General features: G+C 37.3%; 1 protein-coding gene across 1 annotated transcript; it reads left to right on the forward strand.

Annotated features, from left to right (window-relative positions):
* Nucleotides 1-813: 813 nt before the first annotated feature.
* On the forward strand, nt 814-23395 carry LOC131850408 (ionotropic receptor 25a). Its single transcript, XM_059200619.1, has 17 exons — nt 814-953; nt 1640-1843; nt 2668-2834; nt 3882-4064; nt 5037-5245; nt 6520-6679; nt 10615-10731; nt 11844-11948; nt 12592-12691; nt 14533-14710; nt 15731-15914; nt 16850-16971; nt 18298-18410; nt 19544-19634; nt 20245-20406; nt 21294-21367; nt 23038-23395. Exons 1-17 carry the CDS (start codon nt 866-868, stop codon nt 23343-23345), a joined length of 2565 nt encoding a protein of 854 aa, XP_059056602.1. The 5' UTR covers nt 814-865; the 3' UTR covers nt 23346-23395.
* Nucleotides 23396-24912: the final 1517 nt, after the last annotated feature.

Genomic DNA, 24912 nt, shown 5'->3' on the forward strand with positions numbered 1-24912 from the left:
ATATATTCTAGATTCTACATTCCCGCCATTTTTCTGCGGTCAGTCGCAGTTGCGACAGATAATAAAACTAAAGTCTACAATCTGCCTTCTCAGTAAATTATGAAAGCAGAAATCATAATAGTTTTCAGTTTTGTTACAGTTATCGAGTTTGTATATAGGTGTAGTGATTCTCGGATTGCAGTTAAAGCAGAGCTGTAGTTCTTTATTGTGTCTCTAACTTTTTAAAATATCTTTTTCATTAGTCTGTTCTCTTTTTCATGGCGAATGTAGAGTTAGAATAAAAAAATGTAATGTTGGAAAAATTAAGAATTGTTTTTTATTTATTTTTGACTTTATTTATACCGTATTTATTGCAAGAATATATTACTGCAATTCTATTAAACAAAGTCAAGAATTGCAATTGTAAATATTGCAATAATTAAATGATGGAGGCGTACGTTTTGTTTTTAATGATATTGTTTTTTAATTTGGGCTGTATAGCTTCGGAGTTGAGCCTTAAATTTGGTAAGTAAGTTAGTAAGGTTTCTAATAATACAATATTTGTTTTCTTCTTTATTTGGCTTTTTCACCTTGGTGGTCTAACGGCTTACACGCTGGTTTTATTACTGATGGTCGCGGGTTCGATTTCTCGCACGGTGCAAACATTCGTGAGTATGATTGTTTGTTTCCGACTGAGTATTTTCTATGTGCCTATATTGCGTATGTATTTATAAAATAAAATATTTATATCAGTAGTCCAGTACCCATAACACAAGCTTTGATTATCTTGATTACTAGACGGCGACGTTATTAATTATTATTTGCAGTATTCATAATCGAAGCCCAAGAACGAGATTTGCCCCGACAAATAGGGAGAGCGCTGAAGATGGCTGAGGAGCAGCATCCTGATATCAGGGTAGCTGACTCCGTCGTGTTCCTGGATCGGGAGCACGAAGACGAGAGTTACAGGAAACGTTAGTTCTATTCAAGCATATGGTACCAGATAGTACCAGATAAAAAAAACATTAATCCAATAGACGGCGGTAGGCTGTAGTCTGCTTGCGAGTCATGTTCTCCTGGTACTTTCACCGTAGTATCGGTAATAGTGAGATAACTTCACGACTTATCTTTGATGGAGTAGTCAGAGTCATTATCAACACAGAGTAACATTTGTCTATATATCGCTATGAGAAAACTAATCTAAGAGAGAGACATTTTGGTTTGATATCAGCGTTTCCTTCACTGGAGAGTCAGACAGAAATATAAATTGACACTAGGATTTTTGTTTTTGTATCGGCCAAATTTGAACTCACACCTCCTCGACCTCTTCGGGGTAAATCTGGGTAGTAAATCTCACGACGCTCTCACAGAATATGGAAATAATATCAAAAGTGGGTAGAGTTTCAGTCGATTTATCATGGAAACTATTACTGAGGTTGTAAGTCTCAGTAATATTTGTGCTCTCACACATGATAATGGCAGCAAAATTAAACAAAATAATGTAAATCCATTAAGTAGTGATATAGACTAAATAACACCTAATTCGATGAACATGTTCATAAACTAGAAATTTATTATTTTTAATTTGTTTTTATTATGATAATGTAATTACAGATAGAGGTAATTTAGTAAATTTTGAGCTACGTCATGTTTTTGCCAGTTTGCTCAGCAGTTTCCAATGGCGTCTCCATGATAGTTGACATATCCTGGTATCCGTGGGAAATGGCAACCCAGTTAGCAGTAGACTCAGGGTTGCCACTAGTGAGGACGCTCCTCGGTTCCCAACAGTTGTTGTCGGCGCTGGACAGCTACCTGGAGTCGAGGAACGCCACAGACGCAGCCATTTTGATGGAAAGTGAGAGCGGTATGTTATATTCACTAAGTTTCAATTCATACTGATATTAAAAATAGGAATGTCTTACTGTCTGTTTCTTACCGTTCACAACTCACTTTATAATACTGAACAGACTTTTATATATAACCAGCAAACGTTGTTTTCCTTAAAATAAAAAAAAATTTAGGGGTGTACTACCCCTAATATTTAGGGGTATGAAAAATAGATGTTAGCCGATTCTCAGGCCTACTCAATACGCTCACAAAATTTCATGAGAATCGGTCAAGTTTCGGAGGAGTATGGGAACGAAAACTGTGACACGAGAATTTTATATGTAAGACTAGCTGTCCCGGCAAACGTTGTTTTGCCTTAAAATAAAAAAAATTAGGGGTGGACTACCCCTAACATTTAGGGGGATGAAAAATAGATGTTGGCCGACTCAGACCTACTCAATACGCTCACAAAATTTCATGAGAATCGGTCAAGTTTCGGAGGAGTATGGGAACGAAAACTGTGACACGAGAATTTTATATATAAGACTAGCTGTCCCGCACAACTACATCTGAGGCAAATTTTCCCCAATTTTGGAATCAATACAAATATTATAAAGCTAAAAAGTTTGATTGTTTGAATGCGCTAATCTCAGGAACTACTGGTTGCTAAGGTTCTTGAATAAAATAATATTGATATAATAGACTATAAATTGAGATGTAAGCTATCCTATCTTTCAAGTTGGATCAAATTGCACACAATGTGCAAATCAAATTTGCAATCGGTTCAGTTTAGGAGTTCATCGCGGACAAACAACGTGACACGTAAGTTTTATATATAATTAAACAACTATTCTCTATTAGATGTGGACAGGACTCTATACGCACTCCTTGGAGAGTCCAACATTCGTGTATGGGTCCACGCAGGACTCACCAGGGACTCTGCCAGGGCCCTGAAGACGATGCGGCCCGAGCCGAGCTTCTATGTCATAGTGGGCAGCAACGGTTTCGTCATGGATACCTATAAACGAGTAAGTTTGTGGTCTTGACTAAAATAATGTTTATATTTGTTTGTTTAATATTTATTTCGATGTATATTATTTATATTCTGACGATCTCGGTGGTCTAGCGGTCTAGCACACCGTCTTTACGTCCGATGGTCGCGGGTTCGATTCCTCGCACGGCACAAACATTTGTATTCATGAGTATGATTGTTTGTATCGGTCTGGGTGTTTTCTATGTATATTATGTATGTATTTACGAAAAAAATATATCTATGTACTTGTATCAGTTATCTAGTACCCGTAACACAAGCTTTAGCTAGCTTAATTCGGGTCTAGATGGCGCTGTGTGAATTGTTATTAGATTATTATTATTATTATTATTATGTATGTATATTTGTATAGGTATATGTATATTTTACTATTAGATTTAATTCAATAAAATTCGAAATATCTTTATTCATATAGGTCTATTACAGACTCTTATGATATGTCAAATCTACCGTCAGTTCGGAATGATTTCGAGATGAGAAGAACTGACAAGAAACTCAGCTCGTATTCTTTTCAAATAAATGTTGTATATGTTTACAATAATACAGATTCATTTTTAAATTCAAATTTGGGTGTACTCACCAATATATTATGCTATTGCAATTTCGTCAAAAGCAAATAGTCTAATCAGTGTTCGTAACCCGAACACACCAGTCCCCACAAGCCGCACCCGTTCACGAGTATGACGGGACTTTTTAAACCTATTCCAGTATACATTACACTTAATTTTATTTTACTTATATAAATCTATATATATTTTTAATATTTTTTATTGCCTATATTTAAATTTAAAAATGAATCTGTATTATTGTAAACATGTACAACATTTATTTGAAAAGAATACGAGCTGAGTTTCTTGTCAGTTCTTCTCATCTCGAAATCGCTCCGAACTGACGGTAGATTTGACATATCATACGTCTGTATTAGACCTACAGGAATAAAAATATTTTGAATTTGATTTTGATATCAAATTATCACTTTTATCCTACGGTTGTCCTGATACATTATAATTTGACCATTCATCAGGCAATTAAAGAGAAGTTGGTACGTCGAGATTACCGCTGGAATCTACTCTTCACTGACTACTCCGGCAGTAACCTGGATCTCTCCCAGTTGGTGCTGCCGACGGCGATGTTGCATGTAGACCCTGCTGAATGCTGCAGGCTCTCGAGTAGACGGGAGGACTGCAGTTGTCCTGCTGAATTACAGGTTTATATCTTTACTAGCCGTACCCGCGACTTCGTCCGCGAAAAATGGTGTCGTTGATCAATTAATGAAATAGATTTCATAATCTAACCCAATAAAAACCAAATAAAAAAATTTCATCGTTCTAGATTCAAAAATAATGAATTTCTATACAACTCAATCAAGAGTCTATAAAATAAGTTTCAGTTTCTAAGCTTTGAAAATGACGATATTTCCATATTTCATCTCAAGTTCAACCCTTTTTCTTTATTTATATTTATTCAACAACCTATAAAACTAAGTTTCAGCTTTAAAAAGATACAACATCAATATTTTATCTCCCCTCTCAACCCCTTACAACCCTTTTTCTTTATTTATATTTTATCAACAGCCTAAAAAATAAGTGTCAAGTTTTAAAAATGACGACACTTTCACATCTCCCCTTTCAACCCCTAACAACCCTTTTTTCTTTATTTATATTTAATTAACAGACTCGTGACGAGGCTACAGACATGAAGGCAAGACAACATCATTTGTATTCTTACTTCTTACTAATATAAATTAACCCAAAATTGGGGAAAATTTGTAGCCCTGGCAAACCTAGTGAGAGGTTGGGTAAAAAGGACATGTATATTAATAAAAAAAACATCTAAGCCTGTAGGAATGAATGAATGTCCCAAAACTTTACTTAAAACTAATTTAATTAAATTTTAAAATTATTTTTTTAAAAACTAAGCTTGGGCTTATCTGTGCTATCTAATATTATAAACGCGAAAGTTTGAATGTATGAATGGATGTTTGTTACTCTTTCACGCAAAAAATAAACCATTGATGAATGAATTTTGATGAAACTTTACAGTAATGTAGCTTATATATCAGAATAACATATAGGCTATAAATATTATGTAAATTAGACGAAATATAATGATAAATGCAAAGTAAGTGTCATGCAGACGAAGTTGCGGGTCAGCTAGTAATCTATAATTTTTGTTTCAGAGGTCCCAGTATATACTCAATGCCTTGATCCAGTATATAACAGATGTATACTCCAGACTGGACAACGACCTCACCACTGTCACCGTGACTGTTGACTGTGACAGCATCCAGGGTTGGGAGATGAACATCACCAGAGACCGACTGTATAGGCAGTTCGCTGAAGATACTGACCTCAGCAATGAGACTGTCTTCTATTGGGATGGAGACAGGTTAGGACATGTTTGTTGGAATGGCAAATTTTTATTTATTTTATTTACTAATGTTACTACGTGATTTATTGTGACAGTATCCAGGATTGGGAGATGAATGTCACCAGGAGTATAGGCAATTCGTTGAAGATACAGTCTTCTATTGGGATGGAGACAGGTTAGGACATGTTTGTTGGATGGTATTTTTATTTATTTATTTTATTTACTAGCTGTTACTACGTGTTTTCTTGCGACAGTATCCAGGATTGGGAGATGAATATCACCAGGAGTATAGGCTATTCGCTGAAGATACTCTCTCCTATTGGAATGGAGACAGGTTTGGACACGTTATTTGGAGTGGCAACTTTTATTTATTTATTTCATTTACTAGCTGTTACTACGTGTTTTATTGTGACAGTATCCAGGATTGGGAGATGAATATCACCAGGAGTATAGGCTATTCGCTGAAGATACTCTCTCCTATTGGAATGGAGACAGGTTTGGACACGTTATTTGGAGTGGCAACTTTTATTTATTTATTTCATTTACTAGCTGTTACTACGTGTTTTATTGTGACAGTATCCAGGATTGGGAGATGAATGTCACCAGGAGTATAGGCAATTCGCTGAAGATACAGTCTTCTATTGGGATGGAGATAGGTTAGGACATGTTTGTTGGATGGTATTTTTATTAATTTTGTTATTTACTAGCTGTTACTACGTGATTTATTGCGACAGTCTCCAGGATTGGGAGATGAATATCACCAGGGGTATATGCAATTGCTGAGGATACTGACCTCAGTAATGAGACTGTTTTGTATTAGGATGGAGACAGGTTAGGACAAGTTTGTTGGAACAGCAATTATTTTTATTTACTGGCTGTTCATCACTCGGTGATGTGCGAGAGAGCGAAGTCGCGGCTTCGTCCATATGAAACAGTGGCCTAGAACAAATAAGAAAATTAAGCTAATGCAAAATGGAAAAGAAAAAAAATTCATCTTTCTAGCTTTAAAAATGACGTATGAAAGTTTGTATGAACTTTCATTACCTATTATAATTTTAACCATCTATGGATTTTAGCGGACTCTTAATTTAATCAAAAGCTCATAAATTTCATGTCACAGTTCAATCCCTTAAAACTTTATTTTACATTAAAAAATAGCGTATGTCCTTTCTCAGGGTCTAGACTATCTGTATACCAAATTTCATTTAAATCGGTTTAGTAGTTTTGGAGAGAAAGCGAGACAGAGAAACACAGTGTTTATTCTACTCTATATGTAAATAAATAATATATAGGTCTGGTCTATTTCTTCGTTCCCGCTTCATCCTCTCAATGTACAAGCCTGATGAAGATCTGCAGACTGTCGCCACCTGGTCAGCAGACGAGGAATACCACCTTCTACCAGGGATTGTGTTGGAGCCGTTGAGACATTTCTTTAGGATTGGTACATCACCTGTAAGTATACGTAATTTAGACCACGGTGGACTAGCGGTTACCGTAACGGCACACCGTCTTAGTTGCGATGGTCGCAGGATCGATTCCTCGCATCGCATAAACATTTATGAAAATGATAGTTTGTATCGCTCTGGGTGTTTTCTGAGTATAAATATGTGTGTATTTACGAAAAAAATGTATCTATGTATTTGTTTTGTTATATCAGTTATTTAGTACCCATAACACAGGCTTTAGCTAGCGTAACTTGGGTCTAGATGGCGCTGTGTGAATTGTCCTGAGATCATTATTATGATTGTTTGTATCGGTCTGTGTGTTCTCAATATATTGTTATATTATGTATATATTTACAAAAATGTATATATGTATTTATATCAGTTATCTAGTACCTAACACAAGCTCTGCTTAGCTTGGGAATAGATGGCGCTGTGTGAATTATCCTGAAATATTATTATTATTGGAATATTTTGTTTTCTCAGCTTTTTCTTTCGGGGTTTTTACGCTTATTATATTGTTATCTGAATGAACAGAGATTAAGTGCGTAGCGGTTTTTGTGATTGTCGCATGCCTAATCCTTGTTAATGTAAATCTAAATAAAACAACATTAATTTAAAATAGCAACACACAAGTTTCTTGCTTGTTCTTCTTGTGAAGAATCTGAAATCCGAATGAGCGGTAGAATAAAAAAATGTGACTATTCAAGTCAGTTCAAGTTATAATAGAATAAAAATTATTTCTATTTGTGTTTTGTGAGCAGGTGAGCCGTAAGCCTGTTTTGTGAAGAGTCTGATAACTCAGTGAAGACTTTGTACAGATCTATTTTAGTACAAAGGTCAAATAGAATGTAATTGAATAGATAATTATTTATTTAAAATAACTTTGAGCAATTTTGAATAGTCATACTTAGTTGTTTTAATATAAACTCATTCGACAAGCTGTCTCATCCAACGGCGGATCCAGGGGGTGATGGGGGTCATGAGCCCCCCTTGAGCCCAGGACTTAGGTGGACCACTAATTGAACGTAATGATTTTATTTATATATTTTGTCACCATACAGATTTTATTAATATTTTTAAGTCCAGTACTTACGTGCATTAATAAAATACTTGTATCTATTGTTATCAAAATTAAATTATAAGTTCTTGACTTGACCACGGCTATGTGACCCACTCCTGTCGCCAACGCTGGATCCGCCCTTGGTCTCATCACAAGAAGAACGAGTAAGAAACTTGCGTGTTGCTCTTTTAAACTAGAGTTGCCAACCGTCCTGTTTTCCCAGGACATGTCCTAGTTCTTAAGTGTCCTGGGAACTCCTGAATGGTTATTCGGCAGCGTCCTGGGTTTTTAAAATATGCGCGCCTTTTAATTACTGATTTTCAACTGTATAATTTTATCAAATAATTTTTAATAAAAATCTGTTTATATTAATTACTTGAATTTTACTACATATCAATTGTTCGGACTCTTTGGTAGGAGTGCTTGCTGGTCGCCTATAAGACGGACAAACAGACACGCACACTGACTATCGACGACATTGTCATTGTGGTCGATGACCAACGTCGCAACCTGTGGCCCAATAACTATTGCAACACTATTATTGCATTCTGTTTGTGTTGTAGTAATAAGAAAGAAGACTAGGTAAACAGAGAAAATATATTAATAATAGAGAACTAACCTATTGACAACAGAAAGAATGAATTGAAGTATCAAAAACAAAAATGTAATATAAAAGAACTATAAATTTAAATACAAATTTAGAATATAAAATACATATCTGATTAGCCAGTTACAACAGTTTGTAAGCTATAAGAAGAATGATAAGAAGACGCGTGGACGCATCTGTTCTTTTCACTCTCCAGAAGAATTTAATACGAATAATATTTAACATAAGAAGCTGAGATAGCTGTAAACCTTATTTTATAATAAATAAAATACTCACCCTGCCTTGTATCTATATTTTGGAAGTGTGTAAATTTGTAAAAAAAATATCCGGAACTGTACAAGTACGCGTTGCGTAATAATAAAAAAATACAATTACCCACCTCTCGTCTCAAATTACATTCTAGTGGCCCCTTGGTATCGTCTGTTAAAATATTTAATCAACTCTCAACTTCTATAAGAACTTTAAATAAGAATAGCCTATTTATAAAATACTTAAAGGATTTACTATGTAAAAAACAATTTTTTTTTATTTATACTCTATTGTTATTGTACCAATTACAGAACAAAAACAAAAAAAAAAAGAACTATTAAAATGGAAAATATTATTTGAATCTCTTGACTATGGATAGAGAAATAAAAATTTAGTAATTAAATATATGACTCAAATATACATAAATATTACACACACATTAATAATACATACATATCACATACATATACTTAATAGTGCACAATATTATAATGTAAGTGATTATTTGAATGATGTATTTTAGTTTTTATGTAACATTTAATTAATGTATATCATATACATATGTATATATATACCAGGAATGACAGAATAAGGAATGAGTATATACGAGGAAGTTTGAAAGTTGCACCGGTTATAGAAAAGTTGCGAGGTAACAGATTGAGCTGGTATGGGCATGTTATGCGGAGGAATGAGGACCATGTCTTATGGAAAGTGTATAATATGAATGTGGATGGATGTAAAGGGAGGGGACGCCCTAAGAAAAGATGGATGGATTGTGTGAAAGATGATATGAATAAAAGAAGAGTATGTTTAGATATGACGACTGATAGAGAGCAGTGGAAGAGAATGACATACTGCGCCGACCCCAAATAATGGGATAAAGGCAAGGCAATGATGATGATTTAATTAATGTATATTATAATATATAACTGGATGAATAATATTAAATTATATGTTATAACTAGTTATGATAATAGTAATAATAATGTTATGTTTGCGTTTCCTAACAGGGTCCATAATGATCGAAAAATAATTATAAACATTGTAATATTATGGAATGCAATAGAAATAGAAATAATCTTTATTCAAATAAACTCATTACAAGCACTTTTGAATAGTCATATTTTGATTCTACCACTCATTCGGAATGCAGATTCATCACAAGAAGAATGAGCAAGAAAATTGTGTGTTGCTCTTTTTAATAGATGTTTTTTTTATATAAATAATTACAGTATAACAAGTAAGAGGCATGCGATAATCAACATAGATGTCGCTACGCACTCATTATTAATGTAATCAGATAGTATTGACAGTGCTATAAAGTTTTTCTATATAAAACATTATTATCGTTAACGAATTCTTCAATTTTATAGTGCTTTTTTGCAAAGGAACTGTTTTATTTGACATTTAAATCTTTTTCTGGCAGATTTATAACAGACTCTGGTATTTTATTGTAAAACCTTACGCAATTGCCATAAAACGAATTACTAATTTTAGCCAAACGACATTTAGGTAAACTCAGTTTGTTATTGTTACGTAAGCTTTTATTAGTGCAATCACTAACTCTTTTGAAACTGTCTATATTCCTTCTGGCATAGATGATATTTTCATAAATGTGTTGAGAAGCAACGGTGAGGATATTTGATTCCTTAAAACACTCTCGCAATGACTCCCTGGAACCCATACCATAAATGGAGCGAATGGCCCTTTGTATGAAACTTTTTGTAAAGTAAATATTGTATTTATATCAGCTGCTTTGCCCCATAACAAAATACCATACAACATAATGCTATGGAAATAGCTAAAATAGACAAGTTTAGCCGTTGCCACGTAAATAAATATTGAGTATTGAGTATTAAGACTGATATAAGGATCAGTGGAAGAAAATGACATACTGCGCCGACCACAAATAATATTATAACAAGGCAGTGATGATGATGTCAGATTGGGATAGTACTGGTTCTGAACTTTTAATCCTGGTTATAACATATATACAACAATTGTACGTTCGCTTCCGCTGTTTCAGGCTGTACCTTGGACTTTACCGAAGCTTGATCCAGACACAGGGGAGCCGATGGTGAACGAGGACGGCCAACCGCTTTATGAAGGATACTGCATTGATCTCATTGCTAAGTTATCTGAAGTAAGTTTTGTTACATCGAAATATATATAACTCAAAGGTGACTGACGTAGCGATCTATCACGCACAGCCCAAACCACTGGACGGAGCAGGCTGAAATTTGGCATGCAGGTAGATGTTATGACGTAGGCATCCGCTAAGAAAGGATTTTCATTAATTCTACCCCCAAGGGGATAAAATACTTTGCCAATTCTAACTTATTTAATTCTAATTTATGAAAGTTTTATTGAAACTTTGTCATGCTATACTTTTCTCTCTAAAACCGATCGTAGAGCTGAGAATTAAAAAAATACAATGAATAGATGATCTACTTTTTAATACTAAATCTCCATATACGTATTATATATAAATATATACAAAAATACATCTTTAAAGTGTCATGTTCAAAAATTACTTTGTCTAATCTAACAAAATAGTGCTTTATTGCTATAGTCATAGGGGCCCAATTTACCTAATGCGCGCGCGCCAGGGCCTACGGACCGTTTGTTACTAGGTGAAAGGGGAAGGGAACGCGGGAACACAAACTAACGGACTCTAATATAATATAATATCTGTGCTTACGATGATACAGGGTAGATTTTGAACAATTTATTTTATTTTAGTTATTTTTTTTATAAATGTCTAGCAAGAATTTGAACTCCTCATCACGTAACGACATTTTAAAATTTGTCTGTTTTGTTTTGAAGTTAAGTCACCATATACAAAAATACATCATGCATGTTCAAAAATGACTCTACTAACCAGTTTTATTAAGGCTGAAGGCTTAGAAGATGAGCACGAACTCGTTTTTTAAATGTGTATTTATTGGTAAGTCCTCCAATGTGTTCTGGTAGTGAGTTCCAGAGCCGTGAAGTTTGTAGCCTAAGTGGGAGAAGAAAGAAGTTTTATGAAGAGCAGTAAGAAGGAGAGAATCTTTAGATCGCAGCTGGCGGTTATGAGAATCCCGGAGGTATTGAAATTTATATTTCAAATATTCCGGGGAAGCAGAATCAAAAGTATAGAGTACAAAGTGCAAATTGGTATATAATAAGCGAAAGACGGACCTGGTCGGTGTAAGTCTAAACAGCTGGACTATGACGTTTTAAATTAAGTTAATTTAAGTTTGTTTGTTACAGACAATGAATTTTGAATACGAAATAGTGACCCCAAGAGGGGGCACGTTTGGCATGAAACTGTCAAATGGTTCTTGGGATGGAATTATTGGTGATTTGGTGAGAGGGGTAAGTATTTGATAGCAAATTGAATGAATGAAGGATGATAGCCTCGGTGGTTTAGCGGTTTAGCACACAGATTTACTTCCAATGGTCGCGGGTTCGATTCCTCGCAGGATCCAAACAGTTACGGATATAATAATAATAATAATCTCAGGACAATTCACACAGCGCCATCTAGACGCAAGTTAAGGTAACTAAAGCTTGTGTTATGGGTACTAGATTACTGATACAAATACATAGATAAGTCCCGACAAAAGTCGGTCCAGCCATTTCAGAGATTAGCCGGAATGAACAGGCAGACAGACAAAAATTGTGAAATATGTTATTTTGGTGTTGCATACACCAAAATAAAATTTTTCACAAATTTTCTAAAACAAAAGATTTTTTCTAAAATAAAAGTAGTCTAAATTACTCCTTGTTACATCAGCTACCTACCAAAAAAGTCACGTTAAAATCGGTCCAGCCAATTCAGAGATTAGCCGGAACAAACAGACCAACAGACAGAAAAAAATTAAAAAAAATGTTATTTTGGTGTATGCGCCGTATCTATATTCACATGCATATAGTAAAAAACCGTTATTTCAATATTACAAACAGACACTCCAATATTATTTATATGTATAGATGTCTTAAAAAAAAATTATCGCAGGAAACGGATATAGCAGTGGCAGCTTTGACAATGACAGCAGAAAGAGAAGAAGTGATAGATTTCGTGGCTCCATACTTCGAACAGACTGGAATACTAATCGGTAAGTACAATCCGTTATTCCGGACTACTCTAATGCTGTTGGCCGCAGCTGGCCTTTACAGCTTCACCAGACGATAGGGGGTGAGTGCAGATGGCACTCCAAACCAAAGAAAGTAAGTAACACGGATAATTATTATAACAATCCGTTATTCCGAACTACTCTAATGCAGTTGGCCGCAGCTGGCCTTTACAGCTTCACCAGACAATAGGGGGTGAGTGCAGATGGCACTCCAAACCTAGCAAGTAACACGGATAATTGCAGTTGTCCGCAGCTGGCCTTTACAACTTCACCAGACGATAGGGGGTGAGTGCAGATGGCACTCCAAACCAAAGAAAGTAAGTAACACGGATAATTATTATAACAATCCGATATTCCGGACTACTCTAATGCAGTTGGTCGCAGCTGGCCTTTACAGCTTCACCAGACGATAGGGGGTGAGTGCAGATGGCACTCCAAACCAAAGAAAGCAAGTAACACGGATAATTATTATAACAATCCGTTATTCCGGACTAGTCTAATGCAGTTGTCCGCAGCTGGCCTTTACAACTTCACCAGACGATAGGGGGTGAGTGCAGATGGCACTCCAAACCAAAGAAAGTAAGTAACACGGATAATTATTATAACAATCCGATATTCCGGACTACTCTAATGCAGTTGGTCGCAGCTGGCCTTTACAGCTTCACCAGACGATAGGGGGTGAGTGCAGATGGCACTCCAAACCAAAGAAAGTAAGTAACACGGATAATTATTATAACAATCCGATAGGACTACTTGGCCGCATGGAGACGATAGGGCTGAAGGCCAACTCCCGCCTGACGGATACGACTTTAGTCTAAGGGCACCACTAGGAGTTTGAACCTCGGCTTAGGCATTATATAAAAAAACATCTATTCAAAAGAGCAACAAGTTTCTTGCTCATTCTTCTTGTGATGAATCTGCATTCCGAATGAGTGGTAGAATCAAAATATGACTATTCAAAAGTGCTTGTAATGAGTTTATTTGAATAAAGATTATTTCTATTTATAATATATTTCTATTGGACGTTTTTTGTTTTGTTGTTTTTGACTATTTCGATAAATATTATACATAGAAATTACCCAGACCGACACAAATAATCATACGCATGAATACAAATGTTTGTGTTGTGCAAGGAATCGAACCCACGACCACTGGAAATAAGACGGTGTGCTAAACCGCTACATCACCGGGGCCGTCCATAATCATACTGATGAATGATTTATACCAAGGAGTCGAACCCGCGACCATCGGAAGTGAGACTGTGTCTATCACATTTGATGCAGATGAAGTTAGTCAGCCCGTCCCGGTCAGTTTAGTGATTTAGTCATCCATAAACAAATATCTATGTACAGCTGGTTGGATGAATGAATGAAACTCTTTATTGTTCCTCTCACAGAAAATACTATTACATATACAATTATGTACAAAATGATAAAAAAAAAAATATAATACAATAAACAAGACAAAAAGGTAACAATGGGCGGCCTTATCGCTAAAAAGCGATCTCTTCCAGGCAACCTTAGGATGGATAGAAGTGATTAGATTTGCGTCTGGTAGAGGTGTAATGACGGTAACAATATTGTAAGAAAAGTTATAAATATACATATAACATAATACAATACATAGTATGGTAGTTTGTATTCACACGTTTCGACTTGTAAATGTGAACTTACAATGATTATTTAAAAGAGCAACACACAAGTTTCTTGCTTATTCTTCTTGTGCTGAGACAGCTTTCCGAATAAGCGGTAGATTTAAAAAAAATGTTGACTATTCAAAAGTGCTTAAATTATGTTTATTTGAATAAATAATTTTCTATTCAGCAATTCGCAAGCCGATCCGAAAGACGTCTCTCTTCAAATTCATGACGGTACTCCGGACCGAAGTGTGGTTGAGCATAGTCGGTGCTCTGGTCCTCACTGGCTTTATGATCTGGTTACTCGACAAATACTCGCCCTACTCGGCCAGGAACGATCCAGCGTCTTATCCATACCCTTGCAGGTAAGTGGTGAAATTTTTTTTATTAGAAATTCAAATTCAAATTCAAAATATCTTTATTCATGTAGGTCTATTACAGACTCTTATGATATGTCAAATCTACCGTCAGTTCGGAATGATATCGAGATGAGAAGGACACTCAGCTCGTATTTTTTTTTCAAATAATAGTGGAACATGTTTAGTTATTAAAATTCAAAATTGGGAGAATAGAGTGACCAACAGCATATGCTATCGCAAAGAACAAAAAATTTAATCAGTGTTCACAACCTGAACAGACCAGTCCCCACAAACAGCACCCGTTCACGTTCACAGCCATTATTGTACTCAACCATATTTGAGGGAGCACATCGACCCGGCCCACCACGCCGCCACAAGTTTGAACTTTATAGCGAGCATGACTGTTTCAGGTTACTCCACTACGTCAATTATATTATTTACAGCATAGGCTGTACCGATCACAGTTTTCATCCATTACAATATTAAATTTACATTATTTAATTTACAATATGTCATTACAAAATTTATAATAAGTTTCTTAGACATGTGTAGATTTCATTATTATTCGAAAGACTTTGCTCGCTTTGGTGATGGTCTACTTAACTAACTAAATGTAATAGTTATTTGATTTTATATTGATATATTTCAATTTATATTGAACTAGCTACTCACCCCGGCTTCTATTATGGATTTAAGTAGAAAAAGTATAATCCATCACATTTAAAAGTAAGTATTGTTGCTAAGTAACAGTTTGTATGTAACGTGCAACTGCGATTGGAACGAAGTAAATTATATTTACTACTATATATATAATCCACTCAATATCTCTATCAGCTTCGCCTGGGTGTACATGTATTATACATATAAACCTTCCTCTTGAATCACTCTATCTATTAAAAAATACCGCTTCAAAATCCGTTGCGTAGTTTTAAAGATTTAAGCATACGTAGGGATGGACAGACAGTCACAGCGACTTTATTTTGTATTTGTAATGATATACATTTAAATACACCCTTTCGTTTCCAGAGAATTCACCCTAAAGGAAAGCTTCTGGTTCGCCCTAACTTCTTTCACCCCTCAGGGAGGAGGGGAGGCTCCCAAAGCACTGTCAGGGAGGACCCTGGTAGCTGCCTATTGGCTGTTCGTGGTACTGATGTTAGCTACCTTCACTGCCAACTTGGCGGCCTTTTTAACTGTTGAGAGAATGCAGGTAATCACACTTTGAACAAAGTCTTTCACGTGGCTACTGGTACAGTTTGAGAAACACACTTCTTAAGAACAGTTCTGAAATAGCCATTTTTTTTGGACTACTCTAATGCTGTTGGCCGCAGCTGGCCGTTACAGCTTCATCGGACGATAGGGGGCGAGTGCAGATGGCACTCCAAAGGAAGGACTTATGGAGCGGCTGAAGGCCAACTCACGCCTGACGGATACGACTTTAGTCTGAGGGCACCACTAGGGGTTCGAACCTCGGCTCAGGCCGTCGTAACATCGATCCCCGTTGAATTGGGGACCGATCGGAGGGTTCTGAAATAGCCGTGTTAGTTTTTTGTATTTTTTTTTATGGTTTATAATGGAATGGTGCACCTGCCTGCGCTAACGGTTTACACTGGCGTGGTACAAGTGGATAATGATAAGATGAGCATGAGGTCAGGTCAGTTAGCCCATCGTGGTAACTTCACCAGAAATTTATCACGAGGTTGAAGAGTTCACCTCATTGAGGTTGTGCTTATATCAGCAACAGCTCCTATTAACAACTTTGTATGCTATTTTTATTTTGTGTATTCCATGTAATTTGTTGAATAATAATAATCTCAGGACAATTCACACAGCGCCATCTAGACCCAAGTTAAGCTAGCTGAAGCTTGTGTTATGTGTACTAGACAACTGATACAAATACATTGATTTTTTTCGTAAAATACATACATATTATGCATAGAAAACACCCAGACCGATACAAACAGTCATACTCGTGTATACAAATGTTTGTGCCATGTGAGGAATCTAACCCTAGACCATCAGAAAAGTAAGGCGGTAGACCATCGAGGATCATTTAACGTTGGCAATAAATGCTTTATCTCCCTATCTTTTGGGTGTAGTAACCACTAAGCTAGAACAGTCTAAACTTTGTCTAATTGATTTCAGACCCCGGTGTCATCACTGGAGCAATTGGCGAGACAATCCAGGATAAACTACACAGTGGTGGAAGGGTCGACTGTACACCAATACTTCATTAATATGAAATTCGCTGAAGATACGCTGTACAGGTTTGTTGGTCCCAACAGTGTTGGTCTCTCCCCGCTTGGGGCCAACCGGAGATTCAAGAAGGGGAGGATACGGAACGGATAGGAAGTAGGATGAGCGTCCGGAATCTTGACTCATCAATCGAACGCGATAATACTTTTTTTATACTGCGATGATGGCAAACAAGCATATGATTGGATGGTAAACGGTCACCTCTAACTGTGCTGGTCTTTCCCCACTTGGGGCTAATCGGAAATTTCAAGAAGGGTGGAGGGTAAAGATGGTTTTAGGAAAAGGGATAGAAGGATGGGCGTCCGGAATTTTGACTCATCAATCAAATGTGATAATGGCAACAAGCATATGATTTTTATACTGCGTTGGTATGGGCGTCCGGAATTTTGACTCATCAATCAAACGCGATAATACATATGATGATGGCAAACAAGCATATGGATGGTAAACCGTCACCTCTAACTGTGCTGGTCTTTCGGAAGTAGAATGGGCGTCCGGAATTTTGACTCATCAATCAAACGTGAAAACACTTTTTTATGGTGGAACGATGGTGACAAGCAAGCATCTGATGGTAAACCGTTACCTCCAACTGTGCTGGGAGTTTAGGAAAGGGATAGGAAGGAAGTGTCCGGAATAACGACTCGTCAATCAAACGCAATAACATTTTTTTTACTACGATGGTGGCAAACAAGCATACGGTCCATCTGATGGTAAACAGTTACCGCAACCAATTAAGACGCCTTAAACGTTGTCACGTGCGCGTTGGCGAAAAAAGAAACCTTAATATACTCTTCTTGAAAAAACATCATGCTGGAGTCTCGAGGAAACCTCGGCAGGTAGTTCATCCCACAATGTAAGTAAGCGAGAGGAAGCACCTCTGAAACCACACTGTCCGAGACCAGTTAGGTTCCAGCGTATGGGTATGAATTCTCTGTGATAGATTTTACTGGCATTTCACGCACGCATTGAAAAAATAGCACTTTTGAATTGGATATTTTTCGGAGGAGATACACATTTACCCTTGTCTTTAAAAAAACTTTATTTTTTCAAGACAAGGGTAAATCTGTTTTGTTTTGTAAAACCAAGGATTTCTTTGTCACTTCTAAGAATATATAAAAATGAATGGCATTAAAACGGTTTTTCAATGGATGACTATAAAATGCTGCACCCGCCTACGCTAAAGGTATACGCTAGCAGTGCACCAGTGGACGATGATAAGATGATCAGTTAGCACATTGTAACAGATTCACTAGGAATTTATCACGATGGTTTCCAGGGGAAACAGCAATGGGGTTCCCCTTAAGAAGTATAGATTAAAAAGACCAATCATTTTCCAGGGTTTGGAAGGAGATCACATTAAACGCAACATCGGATCAGTCACAGTACAGAGTGTGGGATTATCCTATCAGAGAGCAGTATGGTCATATATTACTAGCCATAAATGCTACGGGTAAGTATCTGCCTTTGTCTGCTCGATTTCAAAAAGGTTGAAATGGTTCATCATCATCATCATCGCAGCCCGGAAGACGTCCAGTGCTGGACATAGGCCTCTCCCAAAGATCTCCATGACGATCGGTCCTGCGCTGCTCGCATCCAATGCCTTTCAGCGATCTTGACCAGATCGTCGGTGCACCTTGCTGGAGGCCTTCCCACGCTGCGTCTTCCAGTCCGTGGTCGCCACTCGAGGACTTTACTGCCCCAACGGCCATCTGTCCTACGACCTATGTGCCCTGCCTATTGCCACTTCAGAGTCGCAATTCTTCGGGCTATGTCGGTCACTCTGGTTCTTCTGCGGATCTCCTCATTTCTGATTCGATCACGCAGAGTAACTCCGAGCATAGCCCTCTGAGTGACTCTGACCTTGTTGATGGGGCCATAGTTAGCGACCACGTCTCTGTGGAAATGGTTAAATATACAAAATCGGTTAAGTAGTTTTCCGTAAAGAGTAACAGACATTTATCCAACTATACTCGCAAACATTTGCGTTTATAATCTTAGTAAAATAGACTCCTTAATTGTATTAAATAAGTTATCGCGTAATAAATAATATAGAAATTACATTGCAAACTTATTTATATTCTTATAGTTCAGTAAATTTTTAATTTAAACCACGATGTGTGTGATGTGACCAGTTTTGGCTCAATATATAAAAATATGTCCGTAAAAACGTGAATAATATAATCTAAAAAGAAATTTTGATTTTAAAATTAAAAAAAGGTTTGAAAAACGCATTTTTTTAAAATAAATCGATAACGGTAAGAAATATGAAAAAATGTTTTAAATAAAAGTTGTAGAGAAAAAGAATTTGCACAAAATAGGTCCTCTTTATTTTTTTATTATCTGCTATTGTTTAGATCAACCCTTTCGTATCCCTGAGCCACTTTATATTTGTTTATGTTTTCATTTTACGCGTAAGTGTACTGTGTTTTTTTCATCTATACGACATTTTTACACGTATATACATGTTTACAGCATTTTCTTTGTAAAAGTTTTGATACGAATAAATATTTTATTTATCTAAGTAAATAACCACTTACAGGCAGTTAATCAGCTCGTTTACCACTTTAACAAATTGGTCCCCAGGCCCAGTTCCTGACGCGAAGACAGGTTTCGACCAAGTGAATGATCACACCGACGCTGACTTCGCTTTCATCCACGACTCGGCTGAAATTAAGTACTAAAACACAAATTATTTAGTAACATTTCTTCAAAACCTTATGGTCTCAAAGCATATAAAAGCTCAACACACAACGCCATTTAGTTCCACGGTAATCAGAGCTTGTGTTATGGGTACCAGACAACTGATATAAATACATTTTTTTTGTAAATTCATACATACATGTAAAGTCCTCGAATGGCGACTGCGGACCGAAAGACGCAGCGTGTGAAGGCCTCCAGCAAGGTGGACCGACGATCTGGTCAAGATCGCTGGAAGGCATTGGATGCGAGCAGCGCAGAACCGATCGTCGTGGAGATCTTTGGGGAAGGCCTTCGTTCAACAGTGGACGTCTTCCGGGCTGAGATGATGATACACAGAAAACAAATAATCATTCTCATAAATACAAATGTTTGTACCATACGAAGAATCGAACCCGCGACCATCGGACGTGTGTTAAAAAGAAACTGCTCCACCTGAAAGACACCACCGAGGTCGTCATGTAACCCACCTGGGAAAAATAACTGTGATGATATTTCATGCTCCTATCATCCTCCACTGGTGCCCCGCCAGCGTGTACCATTAGCGCAGGTGCAACCATTCCATAATCCCTTAAAACCCTCACCAGGTACGAGGTGACCAGGAACTGCAACCTGACAGAAGTAGGGGAGGTCTTCGCGGAGCAGCCCTACGCGTTGGCCGTGCAGCAAGGCTCCAGATTGCAAGAGGACCTCTCCAGAGCCCTGTTGGAGCTGCAGAAGGAGAGGTTCTTGGAGCAGCTGGCGTCGAAGTAAGCGATTAGTTCAAAGTTTACTAGACAACCTAGATGTTTGATCATCTCACCACTGTAGCGTTATATATGATGTGATGAGGTGTCGCTACATAATATATTGTTTACTGTAGTATGTAGGTGAGTATACAGCTGTAATAATTGTACTATTTGTTGTACATTAGTAAGTTTATTTGGTAGTGTGCTACATGGCTTATTAGTGACGCGTACATTCCACGCGGAGTCGTAACGTGGACTGACTTTACACTTAACTTAAATCTATGTTATGTGGAGAGGTACTAATGGAAGGGTGTCGAGTGTAGACAGAAATATTACAAGTGTAGGCACACATAAATTATATCACACGTTAGGGGTCGAGGGAAGAGGGAGGGGTCTACAAAGTGTTAGCGTAACACTCTGTAGACCCCTCCCTCTTAAGGATAGAGGTAAAGAAAAAGAAATTGAGTTTAGTTTCTTGCCAGTTCTTCTCAATTGAATCTGTATATTGAACTGGACGGTAGGGAAAAAGTATTAGGTAATACAAAAACTTGCCGTTTACAAGCGGCTCAAGTGTCTTACATGACAAATGATTTTTATTTGATTTGGAGAAATCAGAAAGTTCGTCTAAAAAGTAAAAAAAATGGTGAAAATGCTGTAAAATTTCAACCCAATTCCTTCAGGCGTTTTACGTAAAACTTTTACAAGTGGCGTTTCCTTTTCCATTTGGTAAAATCTGCAAACTTTTGTTAGCAATCACATTGTGCTAACTGACCTGACCTCATGCTCATCTTATCATCCTCCACTGGTGCCCCGCCAGCGTAAATCGTTAGCGCGGGCGGGTGCACCATTCCATTATTATCCCTACAAAAAACCTTTTATGAGCACTCATTTTATGTTTATTAATTTAGATACTGGAATGATTCAATGCGCCAGGCCTGTCCTGATGCTGACGAGTCTGAGGGCATCACCTTGGAAAGCTTAGGTGAGGAACTTCTAAATGGACTTAGTAATATATCAGCGTGTACCTTTATCTCATTTAATATTGAATAAAACCACATTGCTCCAATAGTCGCCGGTAGGCTGTAGCCTACTTGCGAGTTATGTTCTCCTGGTACTTTCACTGTAGTATCGGTAATATTGAGATAACTTCACGACTGTTATCTTTGATGGAGTAGTCAGAGACATTGTCAACTGTCCATGTTGTGAACGGAACACTTGACATGTCCACATTTCGCTCGGTATATTTGAATAAAGAACCACATTACTCCAATAGACGGCGGTAGGCTGTAGTCTACTTGCGAGTCATGTTCTCCTGGTATTTTCACTGTAGTATCGGTAATAACTTCACGACTTATCTTTGATGGGGTAGTCAGAGTCATTGTCAACTGTCACACACGCACACACTGGTCATTCGGTCCCTCCTAAGTGGGTGAAGGTTGGCCCCGGGGCGAACCCCTTTACCCCGGCAACAACTCCGTGGGCAAGAACCTCCGGGAGACTCGATTTAAGCCCCTTAAGGCATTGGATGCGAGCAGTGCAGGACCGATCGTCGTGGAGATCTTTGGGGGAGGCCTATGTCCAGCAGTGGACGTCTTCCGGGCTGCGATGATGATGATGATGATGAAGGCGGGCTACTGCGCCGATACTTAAAAAAACTAACAGTAATAAAATTAACATAACGTATCCTAACTTAATAAGTAGTGCCATACTTGGTGACTATTTCGGTTTTGCTGTTTCTGCCAAATGTCGATGTTGAGAACGCAACACTTGACTGTCCACAATTCGCTCGGTATATTTAAATAAATCTACATTACTCCAATAGTCGGCGGTAGACTGTAGCCTACTTGCGAGTCATGTTCTCCTGGTACTTTCACTGTAGTATCAGTAATAGTGAGATAACTTCACGACTGTTATCTTTGATGGAATAGTCAGAGTCATTGTCATTTTGCTCGGTATATTTGAAACCAACGTGGCAGGAGGCGCCTACCGTCTCTGTCGTCTTTCAGAATAATCTTAGGTTTGATATTCGTGTTTCCTTCACTGCAAGTGACAGTCAGGAATATTGTGATGACAGGAGCGGTGGTGAGAGTAAACACACACAGTAGGGTGTAACTTGTATATTAACTGTTACATCTTGAATTACTCTAGCTTCTATATATATGACCAACTGCGTGACCTACGTGTCGTTATACAAAACGTACACTGGCACAATCTACTATGGAACGTGCTGATTTGCATCACTATATCACAATATAAATGAATACAAAGTTTCTTGGCGTTGCCAGATTTGAACTCCTTACCTCTTGGTTGTAATTTAGTATAGTAAACTACGCTACGACACATTCCCTTGTTGCATGGGCGTATACCCGCACGCTTCCACAATTTAGTAGGGCGAAATAGGTCGCCTAACTACGAGTTGGGGCATGCCTTGCATCGTCTACAGGGCGGGCCAACGGTCAACGGAGTCGCGGTAGAATGCCAACGCGACCTCGCGACTCCAGCAATGGCGCTCGTAGGTACACCGGGTGGTTTTATAGTTGGTTACAATCCCACACACCCCCTAGTCACCCCTCTGACTGGGGGACGATCTTTAGATTTTTCTACACATAAAAAAAGGTTACGATGTATATAGATACTATTATTATATTACAGGTGGCGTCTTCATAGCTACTTTATTCGGCTTGGGTCTCGCAATGATAACGCTAGCTTGGGAAGTATTTTACTATAAAAGAAAAGAAAGGAACAAGGTACAGATCTTGGAGGCAAATATGGAAAAACCAGAGAGCAAGAACGTGCTAGAGAAGAAAGTGGACAATTTCACAAAAGTCCGGAAGAGAGAGAAGAGTGGTAAATTGAATAAAAGTGGTAAAAATGTAACTATCGGTGATAGCTTCAAGCCGGTTGCTGAAAAGGGTGTTTCTTTTATAAGTGTCTACCCCAAAGGGGGATATAGGCCGTGAAGTTTAGAAAATAAATGTGTAGATATAAAAAAATGTGTATTAGCACTCAATATAAAACTAATATAATAACTAACTAACTAACTAATTGACGACCTCGGTGGTCTAGCAGTCTAGCACACCGCTTTACGTCCGATGGTCGCTGGTTCGATTCCTCGCACGGCACAAACATTTGTATTCATGAGTATGATTGTTTGTATCGGTCTGGGTGTTTTCTATGTATATTATGTATGTATTTACGAAAAAAAAAATTATCTATGTACTTGTATCAGTTATCTAGTACCCGTAACACAAGCTTTAGATACCTTAACTGGGATCTAGATGGCGCTGTGTGAATTGTCCTGAGATTATTATTATTATTATTATTATTGGCAAGCTGATCCAAATAATTTCGTCTGCATTTCATTTCCCCACATTTTGCAATATTTTTCATTGCAGCTCCGCTCCTGTTGGTCGTAGCGTAATGTTATATAGTTTAAAGCCTTCCTCGACAAATGGACTATCCAACGCAAAAAGAATTTTTCTTTTCAAGCCAGTAGTTCCTGATATTAGTGCGTTCAAACAAACAAACTCTTCAGCTTTATAATTGTTAGGGAAACTACTCTGCTACCAAAATGTTAGGGAATGTACTCTCTGTATATATATAGTGAAAAATGAGTGGAAGCGTCAGTCACGTACCTGTATGGTTCTGCGGATTTCTTGGGCTTCAGGGTCTCGAAGATATCTTCGCTAGCTTTCCAGTTTCACAGTAGGTTTCACAGTTCTAATTTATTTTAATTCACAACACAATGCGCGCGCGTCATGGACGCCGTACAGTCGGATCAGTACTAGTTAAGGGAGGGTAGGCAAAGGCGCGGGAACAGAAAACTAACGGACTCTAATATAATAATCTGTGCTTACGATGTTACAGGGTAGATTTTGAACAATAATATTAGTATAGATAAAGCAGAACAGTACTCCCAAACTAAGACAGAACAGAGCTTGTGTTATGGATACTAGACAATTGATAGAAATACATACATTTTTGTAAATACATACCTAATATACCTATATAGTACATACCCAGACAGATACAATTATACTTATGAAACTTTGTACCATGCGAGGAATCGAATCCTCGACCATCGGATGTAAAGCAATGTACAAAATGCTAGACCACTAAGGTCTATCCAATGTATGCGTATAAGCTATATTACTGTAAAATTTCATCAAAATCAGTAGTTTTTGCGTGAAAGAGTAACAAACATCCATCCATACAAAGTTTCGCGTTTGTAATAATATATCTATCTATCTATATATATAAATGAATTGTATTCGTTAGTCTCGCTAAAACTCGAGAACGTCTGAACCGATTCACTAATTTTTTAGTCATGAAATATTCGTGGAAGTTCTAGTAAGATATAAAATTAATTCTAGATGTAGCATTTACTAAATAAAACAATGTATTAATAACTTATAGAGTTTTTATTTACAAAACATCCTACATAAACATTATTATATACTATATTTATCAATTATTTGTGGTAAATGCTAGAATTTCATCAGGCAATTGCAACTTAAGTTTCTGTGA

Source organism: Achroia grisella, unplaced genomic scaffold (genome assembly GCF_030625045.1).
Source record: "Achroia grisella isolate CSIRO2021 unplaced genomic scaffold, CSIRO_AGI_Agris_v1 utg768, whole genome shotgun sequence".
Classification (NCBI taxonomy): Eukaryota; Metazoa; Arthropoda; class Insecta; order Lepidoptera; family Pyralidae; genus Achroia; species Achroia grisella.